The sequence below is a fragment of the Lethenteron reissneri genome, chromosome 65 (assembly GCF_015708825.2).
Source record: "Lethenteron reissneri isolate LAM-NWPU_2019-01 chromosome 65, ASM1570882v1, whole genome shotgun sequence".
NCBI lineage: Eukaryota > Metazoa > Chordata > Hyperoartia > Petromyzontiformes > Petromyzontidae > Lethenteron > Lethenteron reissneri.
Window position 1 is genome coordinate 11005986 of NC_083843.1, and position 12245 is coordinate 11018230.

The window sequence follows — 12245 nt, forward strand, 5'->3', positions numbered from 1 at the left end:
ATGAAGGCCTGTCTGAAATCACCTGGAAACACACTGGCTAACGGGGCACTGGTTAACCACTTAGGCTAAGGGAGTAAACCCTGATAAAATCCCGGGCGGATACCAAGTGTATCCACCAGAGGTGTGGACTCGAGTCATGTGACTTGGACTCGAGTCAGACCCGAGTCATGAATTTGATGACTTCAGACTCGACTTGGACTTGCATAACAATGACTTTGTCCCACCTCTGAGGTGTGGACTCGAGTCATGTGACTTGGACTCGAGTCAGACTCGAGTCATGAATTTGATGACTTCAGACTCGACTTGGACTTGCATAACAATGACTTTGTCCCACCTCTGGTATCCACCCATTGCTCCCCTCTCCTTCAATAACTTCACCGGCTTCCTATCCATCACCGCTGCCTCTTTAAATTGCTCACCCCCCTACCCTCCTTACCTGTCTTTTCTCATTTCCTGATATATGTCCCATCCTGCCCGCTCAGGTCACAAGCCACCTATCTTTTCGATGTCCCTCTTCCACCTTTCGCCCAATGTGGCTTTCGCTCCTCCTCTCTGCTTGTCCCCTTACACTGGAACAAACTCCCCCTCCACAGGAAGTTATTTTCCCCCAATTACATAGCTTAAATTATTATCAAATAGAGCAAGTCAAGATCTATAAGTGTATTGGGGTCATCCTTGATTCCAAACAGAATTTTGAAGATCACATTGATTATATTGGTAAAAAGACAAAAAATATAATTGTTTTTCTGTATCGACACAAGCACTTCTTCCCCCCTATGTTCCGTTTTGAATTGATAAAAGCTACCATAATGCATCTACTTAATTACTGTGACATCGTATATAAATCAGCACCCAGTACTGTACTGAAGAAGCTTGACTCAATGTATCACTCGGCCTTAAGATTTGCATTGAACTGCCCATATACCACTGCGATCTCTACATTGGGTCAAACTCTACATCTCTTAATGATCGACAGATTGTGCATCAGATCTTATTTATTCACGATGTACTTAAAAAAAAATCATCAGACTACCTGCTGGATCTCCTCACTGTTTCGAAGAACAAATCTGACCTAAGGTCTTCGCTCATTTACCAGCTTCACATTTCTTATTGCCGCACAAATACTGAAGGAAGAACCTTTGCTATTGTGTCTCTACATGGGTATCTATCTATCTATATGGGCCGCTGTGTCTCTGGGTCTCTGTGTCTCTATATGGATCTCTGTGTCTCTACGTGGGTCTCTGTATATCTATATGGGTCTCTTTTTCGGGTCTATGTATATATATGTTCGGACAACCGAAGTTAAGAAAGTGTCCACCGATGTTTCTTTGCCTGGGTGCGTTTCTTAAAACTCTGCTGTTGTTGATGATGCTGTTGATGTTATTGATGATGATGTTATTGATGATGGTGTTGATTTTTTAAATGATGTTGATGATGTTATTGATGTTGTTTTTGTTGTTCGTTTCCCGCATTTATTTAACACTAGCAGGAAGTACCCTGCTTTGCCTGGGAAAAAATATAATATTTGAAACTTGTGATCGTCTTCAGGAGGACGATCGCTTGTGTTGTGATCAAAACGTCGTGGTTTTAATTTTTAATTTTTATTTTATTAACTTTATTATTATTATTATTATTTTTCTCTATCTACGTGACTTTACCGAAAGAACCAAATCATATATAGCTACACTCTAACTGTGCAAAGCGACATATGCATGTGGTTTACTGAAAAGTAGTTCTGGAAGCAGCGGTTCTGATTAACGTATGTATGTACATACTCTATTATGTCGCCGGTAAACCAGGACTCACTGTTCACATTCCATGTGTAATGGATTCCGGAGACACTTGTAGAGGTAACTTCTTTATTACAATACAACACTCCAACAGTCCTGATGCTCTGTTACAGCCTAGGTACACAGCTTAGGTACACAGCCTAGATACACTACTCTGGCTACGTTCTGGGGTCCTCCGGCTACAATTACCCTAGGGGAGGCTACCTGACCCGACCCAGCCAAGGTGCGGGTCTAGACTCTGGCTTCCTCGGAACTCGCCCTTACAAGGACGTAGAGCCGGGAGTCCCAGAGTCCCACCACTGGCCCTCACAGCGTCCCGGCCCTTACAAGGACAAGCGGGACGAGGGGCTCCAGGGTCCTAAGCTGGCTGGCTAGCGGGTCTTGGGTCTTGAGCTGCGACTGGCCCCGATCGGCCAGGGAGCTGCCCTTTTATGCCTCGTCCCCAACGAGGGGTGGGGTTGTGTGTGCCCCCAGATACCCCACAGAGCACACACAGCCCCCCCGTTGGTGGCGCCAAGGGGCTTAACTGTCTGGGGTGCCTGGGATCCTAGCGCCTGGCGCCGAGGGCTTATCTGTCTAGGGTCCCAGAGCCCCCAGCAGCCCCTCCCCTCTTTTGGCACTACACATGTTGCGCTTTTAGTTTCCCAGTGAGACACCCTCGTGTCAGCCAGACTCGCAGCAGGCATTGCTCTGTTTACCGTCTCTCCACAGGCAGTTTAGTTGAACAAGGAAAGCTCTTAAATGCCCTATTGAGTTCTCCGTATATTTTTATAACGTCCCGTTATTAATTTAAAACAATTCAATGAAACTCGTTCATGTTAATGAGTAACCTGCACTAATTTTACAGCGCTGTGACAAACTACTGCTGGAGATGACCTCCCCTGAGTTGTGATTGCAATGTCATAAAATGTAGATTCACAAACCACTATTAAATATAGAAACTCTGCTCACTGGTCAATTAAGCACCCCCAGCCTCTGGACAGCATTCTCCAACTTCAGGGCAGGACCCCCAGCCTCTGGGCAGCACCTCCTGCCTCTGGGCAGCTGTCCACCCTGTTTTGTGGACAGCTTCCAGCCTCCCTGCCACCACGCAATAGCTTCCAGTAGCACCCAATTTGATAGATAGCACCTTGCACCACCCAGGCCTCTGGGCAATACATACCCAGCTTGTCTAGAGCACCCAGATTCTTGCCACCATTCAATAGCACCCAGCCTCTTGCTACGACTCAAAAGCACCTCGTAGCACCCGGACTCTGAAAGCACCCAGTCTTTGAGCAGCACCGAACTTGGTAAATAGCACGTAGCCTTTGGGCAATATCCAGCTTATGCACAGCACCCAGCCTCTTTCCACAACTCAATAGCTCCCAGCAGCATCCAGTGTTTGCGCAGCACCCAGCTTGTTAGATAGCACCCAGCATCAACCAGCCTCTGATCATTATCCAGCTTGTGTAAGATCCCAACAGCACCCAGTCGGTAGAGCAACCAGCCTACCGGGTATAATCCTTCTGGCAGAATCCATCATGCCTCTGGGCAGCACCCAAAACAACATCCAGCGTCTGGTAGCATCCTGTAGGTTACAGCACTCAACAGAACTGAGCCTGCGGACATCACCGTGCCTAAATTTTCGTGACTGCCGGAATTAAATGGTCGACCTTTTTCGGGCGTGGGGGAGCAGGGCTGGGATGGGTAGCGTAACGCTGAGCAGGTACGGTGATTCATATTCTTTCGGTAAAGTCACGTAGATGGTTCAAAGTAGTCTTTTTGTTATTTTCTTTGAACCGTCTACGTGACTTTACCGAAAGACCCAAAGAATATGAATCACCGTGCTTGCCCAGCCTTGCCCTACACATCCCAGCCCTGCTCCCCCACGCCCGAATAAGGTCGACCATTTAAACAAACAACTTGAGTCCCCCCCCCATCCCCCCGCATGTGCAGTAAGGGGATCTTTCTAAAAACCCTTTGTTGCAAATTTCTAAGAGCAAAACATTGCGAGGTTACGAGTTAAAGTGTTCCAATTACTGGAAGTGCTAAACACTGTTTCAGTTGTATAGAACTTTGAACATTGACACGTTGCAGCAAGTCTGTAAACAACCCCGTACTTGTTATTTTCGTTCACTTACTGAATACATCTCGTAAATGGCAAAGTGGAAGGGCAAGGCTGCTTGCTTAACAATTCGTTCTGTATAGGCTTGGGGATTTTGTGCGTGCGATAGCGGTACAATGAATGTCACCGTCCGCTCGGGTTTTCCCCTCAATAAACCAATCACAGTTGTAGTGATAGCGTAAAGTGACTGAACACCCAAAACATTGACGTCTAGTGCGCTGTCACGCCGATTCAGAGTTTGTTTTTTAGGACTTTGTCAAAACAACGTAAATAGTTTGACGACTTTAAAATTACTTTGGCAAGTCAAGTGACTGAACACCCAAAACATTGACGTCTAGTGCGCTGTCACGCCGACGATTCAGAGTTTGTTTTTTAAATCCTTTATATGAGCCTCGTCTCAAACGGTGTTAGACCAGAGGACGCCAAAAGGCGTACACAGCCCAAAGACAACGCACTATCAGAGTAATGAGAGCTCGGGGTGAGCAGCTACATCATGGGACCTCCTTTGCCAAAACCAAAAATGGGAAAACCTATTCTTATATTTTGGTACTGGCAAAGGAGGTCCCATAATGAAATATCAAGAGTTTAACGACTTTAAAATGACGTTGGCAAGTCAAATAACGAAACCACACAGCCGACGGCTTTGTAAAAAACCCGTAGAACCTCGTTGGTGACGTGACATTTACTAAATCTATCAAAAGTACAACGTAGATATATGTGTAGTGTTTGAGATACGCGTCAAACGTTAAAGTCGGTGTGCGCGCACGCAGTGTACAGTGAGAGCAAATGAGGACACAGGGCGCTGATTGGCTGGTCGTTGTTGTCCCAAAGGAGGTGGCGTGATGTCTGAGGATGGTAGCAGGTGGCAGGGAGTAATTAAGGGTGCAGGGCGCTGATTGGCCGAGAGGGTGTTGTTGTCGGAGAATGGCGCCTCAGTGTCTGGAAACGCATGCCACGTGGCAGCGGGGGCTGGAGGCGAGTGGCGTCGCGGGGGATGCCCCTGATTAATTGGGAATTAATTGGTTCGGGGATAAAGACAGGGGTTTTTCAGAGGAGATGGGAGTTCGCGCCTGAGAGGAGACCGATGATGGAGAGTCGGAGCAGCAGAGCTAGTAACAGTATAGGGTAGGAGTGGAGAAGCATAGGGTAGCAGTGGAGAAGCGTAGGGTAGCAGTGGAGAAGTGTAGGGTAGCAGTGGAGAAGTACAGAGTATCAGTGGAGAGGTGTAGGGTAGCAGTGGAGAAGCGTAGAGTAGCAGTGGAGAAGTGTAGGGTAGCAGTGGAGAAGCGTAGGGTAGCAGTGGAGAAGCGTAGGGTAGCAGCGGAGAAGCGTAGAGTAGCAGTGGAGAAGCGTAGGGTAGCAGTGAGACGACGAAGCCAGTAGGAAGCGGCTGGAGTGTGGCAAGAGAAGCTGATGTAGTTACGACAGAGTGGGACGGCGGAGCTGATAAAGAGCAGCCAAACTGTGGTGGAGAGAGCGAAGAGGAGAGTCGACGGAGGAGTGAAGGGGAGCGAGCGAGGCCGGCGGAACGCGGCGAGCGAGCGGAGAGCGAGCGGAGGAGAACTGTGGATCGGTGTTAGCGGGAGAAACGTTGAGCGATGTTGGATGGGGGAGTGTTGAGCGAAATACGCGAAATAAAGTGATGAGGAAAGACAAGAAGCTGTCGTGTCGGTTCGAGCACTACACATGTATACACACTTGTTTTTGTGGGGTCAAGAATTACATAATTCTCTTCCTGAAAAAGTAGGCTGTGCAAATGTTGTGATCACACCCAAGCTGCACGCAGCAATTCCGTGAACCGCGCGACACGTCCTTGAATGTTTGTTAGTGTTATGACTTGTACTTAAGTGTGGACTTATGGGAGGTCGCTTAGTTTATTGAGAAGTGTCGAGGAAAGGACAGAGGGGTTGGGGTGGGTCGATAGGTCAGGGTTGGTTTATGGTTGGTGGAGGGTGTTTGGGCAGCAATCGAGTGGAGGAAGTCTGTGGCTGGCGTGCCCATACGTCACTTGATGACAGCCACTATATCAGACCGTGACACCGATCGTTGTCATTGTCCTGCCTGGCGAGCATTGTCATCATCTCCTGCAAGCGGAACGGACACAGAAGCTCGTTTCAAATACTGCAGTGTTACTGTCGAGTGCATACTTTGCACGTAGACTCCATTGCTGTTATTTTGGTATTGCATTTTTTCGTAAGGCGTTTGGGCGCAATGTTCTAAGTCGGAAGACGAAGAAGAGACCTCGGATTGTTTTGTATGCAGGTAATTAATACTGTAATCTACATTCACTTATTGGCATAAAAAGAAAACATGTGTCCGGTTGCACAAGGAAATTTGAGTGTAAGATTGCACTTGGTCTCTTATTTAAGACAAGTGCACGTTTAGTAGAATTTTTTTTGCTATGCAGCCAGTTACTGATTATAATCAGCATTCGGCTGCTGTACATTTCCACATGATAAGCCGGGTTTGCTTCGAAAACAAACAAAAAACCCTAACGCTAAAGTTCAATGGTTCTTACCTTGATAATTTAAAAGAAGGATTTAGTTTTAACATGCAGCGATTTGGCACTGAACCGCCTGACAGTCGTTGGTGTGGGCTAGGACTGCATTCGTTTGCTCACAGGGGGTCTTGGGGTTTAGGTTTTAGGCTGGAACTGAGGGTCTAGAGTGCTGGGGATCTGAGACTGGGATCCTAAGGGGGCTTGGTTTTGGGCCAGTGGTTCTGAGAGGATCGAGGGCTGCGACCTGCAGGGTTCGTGCAGAGGGGAGCGAGTGGCTGCAGGGGTTGTTGGAGTTCGGGTGCTGGAGGTGAGGGGTTGATGGTGCGAGTGGAGGAACGTTGTTGGGTTTGGCTACCGGCCACGGCGTGACAGCTGGCGTGCAGCCCCGAGTAAGCTCGCCCTCCCCACTGTTCCCGCCGCTTGCCGCTAAATGTCACAATCACAATAACAAGTAGCGGCAGCGGCCACTCGCCATGGTCACACCGAAGCCCGGAATCACTCGTGATAGACGCCCGCTAGCCAAGCAGACCGGTTTCTCCACCTGACAATGCCCCAACATCACAGGTGCAAGGACGGCGACAATGGTTTAATGATAGCAGATGACAAAGAAGACAACTCGGTTTGCTTTAAAAAAAAGACATTACTCTGTGTTTTTGTTTTGTTTTAATTAGCACAATTCGCCTCCTGTCAAAAAACCCCTCTGTCACGGCGCGCAGGATCAGCAGAGGTACCTGCGGTGGATCACAGAGTGGACCCTCCGAGGAGACGACAGGCAGCAGCAAGTGCCACCGTCTCAACCCATTCCCATCCCAATCCCCGCGTCCATCAACAACAACAACAGCTTCAGCACCAACAGCAGCAGCCGGGCTCATCTGGCGTGACCGTATTCCTTCACGGCCACTTTGGCTGCCCGCTCGTCACTCTTCCTCCGCAGGCACCATTTAGACGTGATGCGCATCGACGTTGAGACCGCGGGGCTCCATTCGCGCCGTTTAATCGACTACTACTCTCTGTGCGACTCGCCGCTGAAGTACGACGTGGAGGTGTTCTCCTTCGACAGGTCTTGTTACGGAGCGGGGGCAGTGGCCGGCTTCGTGGGGGTCGGGGTCGAGGTGGCTGTGGCCAGACCCGGCAGTGGCAACAGCAGCAGCAGCCCCCCGCTGTGATAACAATATGTAACACGATATTTATCCCTGGGTACTAAGTGTTATTTGTTTTGTTGCGTATGCCTAAAAAGTATTCCTGCATTCTCAGGAAGAACGTAATCAACCAGGTAGGGTGTTGACTGTTATGTTATCCGACTCTCTGTTGTATTACATTCCATTTCTAAGTATACTAGATTTGTGTTTCTATTTCATTTATACCTGATGATGATTGCTTGTGTTGCAATCGAAACGTCGTATGCTAGTATTTATTTTATTATTTTATTTTTATACGTGACTTTACCGAAAGAACCAAAGAGTAGTTGCGTATGCCTAAAAAGTATAGAAAATGGCTATTATTCCCCGCAGACTTTGCTTTTGCGTCTAGGACTTTACGTGAAGGAATGACACATTCACCCGTTTTCTTATTGAAAATAGGTACATTTCAAAATATCAATGTCCTCGTCACAAAAGTAAAGTTTGTGGGGAATGATAGCCATTTTCTGTACTTTTGAGGCATACGCAATTAGAAAATAACACTTACTACCCAGGGACAAAAAACTTTTTTGTTACACATTGCACGCAGACCGGAGGAGAGCTGCAGGCAGCAGCAGCTGTTGCTGAATAAGCGGAAGACGCTGTGGCAGGAGCAGAAGCAGCAGCTGCAGGAGCAGAAGCTGCAGCAGCTGCGGCAGGAGCAGCAGCAGCTGCGGCAGCAGCAGCAGCTGCAGGAGCAGCAGGAGCAGCATCTGCAGCAGGAGCAGCAGCAGCTGCAGCAGAGAAGCGGAGGCAACCACAGCACGCGGCGAAAGGACCCGGTGAGAGTGAGTGTGTCGTGGGGGGGGGGGGAGGTCACTATATTTAATGCTGTATTTCAGCTTTTAATATAGTCAACACATTCCCAACAATTCACAGCCCTCTGTCAATCCACTGCTGGATGAAGTCATTCGCATGCCACGTCGTTAATGGATGTTAGATCGGTCACCAACCATGCTCCACTGATATTATCCATGGCTGTGAATCTAACTAAGGTCATCGAGTGCAGTGAGATAAACACTGCCCCACCGTTTTACCAACACAGTGACAAAGAAAACAATGCAGCCCTTACTTAGTGTTTCGCCTACCCAAACAAATGTCATCACTGCCCCCCCCATCTCCCGCCATGAAGCACAGCTGCTTTTTGGGGCCAAGAACCAGCATGTGGATGGTCATTACTTGCTGGGTAAGGCAGGGGGAGTCCTATTCATTACCCCCTTAGTTTATTCAGAAGAAAACATGACAAACCAGGGTAGTGACCATTACACTGGTCAACAAAAAAAAATTCTGGCCTGGACTTTTGCAGCTGTTCTAGACTAATTTCAGGGTGCCGATTCCAAATCTGATCCTCAGATTTGCTCTATCACATCTCATTTTTATGCTATCGGTATACCCCATTTTCATTGATTTTACCCGAAATTAACTCCGTCACTTATGATTGCAAGTTGTTGCGAGTCAGTGACTGCTTTAGTGTTAAAATATGGTGCTGTATTTTTAGGATAGTGTGTTTATAATATCATTTATTGTAGATATCCACATTCATTTAATATCTTCCGCAGTTTTTATTGAAAATGCAATATTTGATATCTCAAAAACCTGATGTGATAGACAAAAACTGATGCCAGATTTGGAATCAGCACCCCAAAATTACCTTGAAACCGTTGGAATACCTTATGCCAGAAAAAGTGTGTTGACCAGTGTTATCTATTTCAGCCTCTTGCAACCTCGACTATGCTCCAGAACATGTTCCATTAGCCACTCGGCATTGCCACTCCCCATAGGGTTTGTAAAAAAAATGGCTTTTAGTGTGAGTACTGGAGTAGGTTTTTTGTTGACAACCAACTTCAGTTTCTGCTCTTGAGTTTTAAAACTGAACTTCCTGACCAGCCTCACATACAATGACCTCCATTATTTATTTTCGCTCTTTCAAAGATAGTGCTTCCTTATATATTCGTTTTATGGAATTATCAGTTGGGCGTTAACATATGATACAAATGTAATAAAAAAAACTCCGTCAGGCACTGCTGGTCTCCGTTGGTCTTTTATTCAGCTTCTTTCTCCGCACCCCGCTGGTCTCCTCCACGGACCAGCGTTGTCTGGCGCGCACCTCGCACGCGCTTCCTCCTCAGCTCCTCCACTCTTCCTCACACCCCGCTGGTCCTGACAAGGGACCAGCGTCTCCTCTCGCGTGCCGCGCATGCTCCTCTCGCGTGCCGCGCACGCTCCTCCGTTAGCTCCTCCTCGCGTGCACCCCACACGCACTCTCCCGTCAGTCGCTCCGCTCCTCCCCGCTCCGCACACCGCTGGCCGACGGTGTGCCGAAGCCCCATCAGCCACGTGGCTGATGGCGCAGCGGCCACCCAACGTGGTCCCGCTTCTTCACTCCAACAACTGACCCCAATCTCTTCCGGGCTCTCCTCTATATCCTCTCTCCCACGTGACCCTGACTCCTCCCCTTCCGGATCGTCAGATCCGGCCTTCCCATACTGCCCTGCTGGCTCCACCCCCATTCACCTCGCTTCCCATTGGAGCCGAGGTGAACGGCGGCCCCTCCCAAACGCCCCCCAATACCCTGGTCCGTGTGATTGGGCCAGAGCCCAGCAGCGACCCCATTTACGCTCGCATTACACAAATACTGAATAACAATTTGCAGCCATTTATCAATCCACTGCTGGATGTAGGCCTCCCCACACCGTGCTGGTCAGTGTGGGTTGCTCGAGAGGAGGAGCTGAGAGACTGATTCAGATATCATGAACCATTAATGTTACCCGTGACCGTGAACCCAGCTCAGGACTCAGGGTTCACAGAACTGCACCACCTATATTTACATCTCGACTCTATGACAGTGCTTTGAGCAAACTTTACTTATTCACGAACACTTTTCTTAATGGTTAACATGTATTGGTAGTTATAAAGAGATACTGCCCAATAACGTTACATCTCCTTAAAAAGCACATTTTCGTGTGTTTTGGATTACGAGAAATATCGTTGATAACTATTAATGGAGTGGATGATTTACTTTGCTTTTGTGTCCTGGTCACAAAAGCAAAGTTTGTGGGGAATAATAGCCACTTTCTGTACTTTTGATGCATAAGCAATTAGAAAATCACACTTACTACCCGGGGACAAAAATATGTATTATTATTTGGTTCTTTCGGTTAAGTAACATTTAAAGATAAAATCGAAACGTCGTAATATGCTATTATTTAATTTATTATTTTATCTTTAGACGTGACTTAACCGAAAGAACCAAATAATAATTCCTGCAGTCACGAAAAGTTCTAAAATTAAGATTGAAAAATATGTATGTTTTGTTACACAGTGCACGCAGACCGGAGGAGAGTTGCAGCCCTCAGCAGCTGCAGAGAGGCAGAGGCAACCGCAGCACTCGGCTACAGCACTCGGTGAGTGTGTGTGGGGGCGGTCACTGTGTGTGGGGTGGAGGGTCACGGTCTGTGCTGATGGTGGTTGCTCGTGGTGCTTTCGGCGTGGGGAGCGGTGGGGCAATGGTCAGCACACTGCGCGACCCACCCCGGCGACCGGGTGACCTGGGTTCCTGCCTGCTCACAGCCCACTCCGTTGATGGATATATCTGAACCGGTCTCGAGGACCTCTCCGAGGTCCAACTCAATTGTCTACTCGCAAATGCATTACCACCATCAGCTGTGCCCCCTACTGTGTCAACTCGCTGTGTTTTATCCGAATGCCCTCCCAACTTCTCCACCCACCAAACCCAAAGTAACTATCCTCAACCATGCACCTAGCCTGGCACGGCCCCAGCAGCAGCAGCGTCCTTCACGAGCCTCCTCCTCTGCAGTGGCGCACCCACCTTGACTTTGACATGTTGCATTTTCCTTTTCCGACCCACCTCGATCCATCACTCCCACCTCTGGCCGACGTCAAGATGCCTCCGGCTCCGCTGGACGTCCGCTGGACAGAAAGCCGTCAGCCTCAGAGTCCGACGCGGATCAAAGGGAATCGCAAACCACGACGCAGCCCGATGGTCCCGATGGAGGCCAAAGTGGAGCGGCCGACCCCAACGGACATCGTCTGAATAATCCGAAAGATGGCCGTGAGTGGCGTTCAACCACTCGCGTGTAACACGCGTGTACAATGCCTACGACATGTTAATTATCTCGCCTGGTATACAGGAGGTGTCATGGGTTCAATCCCGACCCTGATGCCTGCTGTATGTTTGGAGTCTGCGTGTCTCCCCGAAGTCGCGTGGATTTTTCTCCGGGTCCACCTCCGGTTTTTCCCTCCACATTTTTCATTAACATCACCAGGTGTTTAGAAGATTTGGCAACTGCTATAAACGTCCACCCAATAATGATGATAATAAGCCACTTCGTTGAGCTATCATTTGTGACCAGGTGGCATCTGAAAATGAGCGACATAGTTCAGTGGGCCTTGCATAATAGAGGTTTGTTTGGGTTAGATTGCTTAAATATATGTGTCGTTAAACCCGCCACCACCCAACACAGCCAATTAGTAAAGTTACCACGTAAACAGAACGTGCTGATTAGTCACTAGTGCAGCATTAGTGTATAGTGTAGTGTATAGTAGTGTAGTGTATAGTGTAGTGCACTAGTACAGCACACCGGTTGTGTTGTAGAGCAAATCCACAACATTTACAATCTAAGACGTTTTGCCAGTAATTACAACCAGGTTCA

General features: G+C 48.2%; 1 protein-coding gene across 1 annotated transcript in view; it reads left to right on the forward strand.

The window, feature by feature from the left end:
* Window positions 1–5963: 5963 nt before the first annotated feature.
* LOC133359534 (uncharacterized) overlaps window positions 5964–12245 on the forward strand; it is a 159405-nt gene continuing 153123 nt past the window's right edge. The window contains exons 1-5 of the mRNA XM_061577961.1: window positions 5964–6156; window positions 7111–7454; window positions 8123–8354; window positions 10895–10976; window positions 11477–11644. Of these exons, the coding sequence (XP_061433945.1) occupies window positions 7345–7454; window positions 8123–8354; window positions 10895–10976; window positions 11477–11644 (592 nt within the window). The 5' untranslated portion in view covers window positions 5964–6156; window positions 7111–7344. The remainder of the gene's footprint in view (window positions 6157–7110; window positions 7455–8122; window positions 8355–10894; window positions 10977–11476; window positions 11645–12245) is intronic.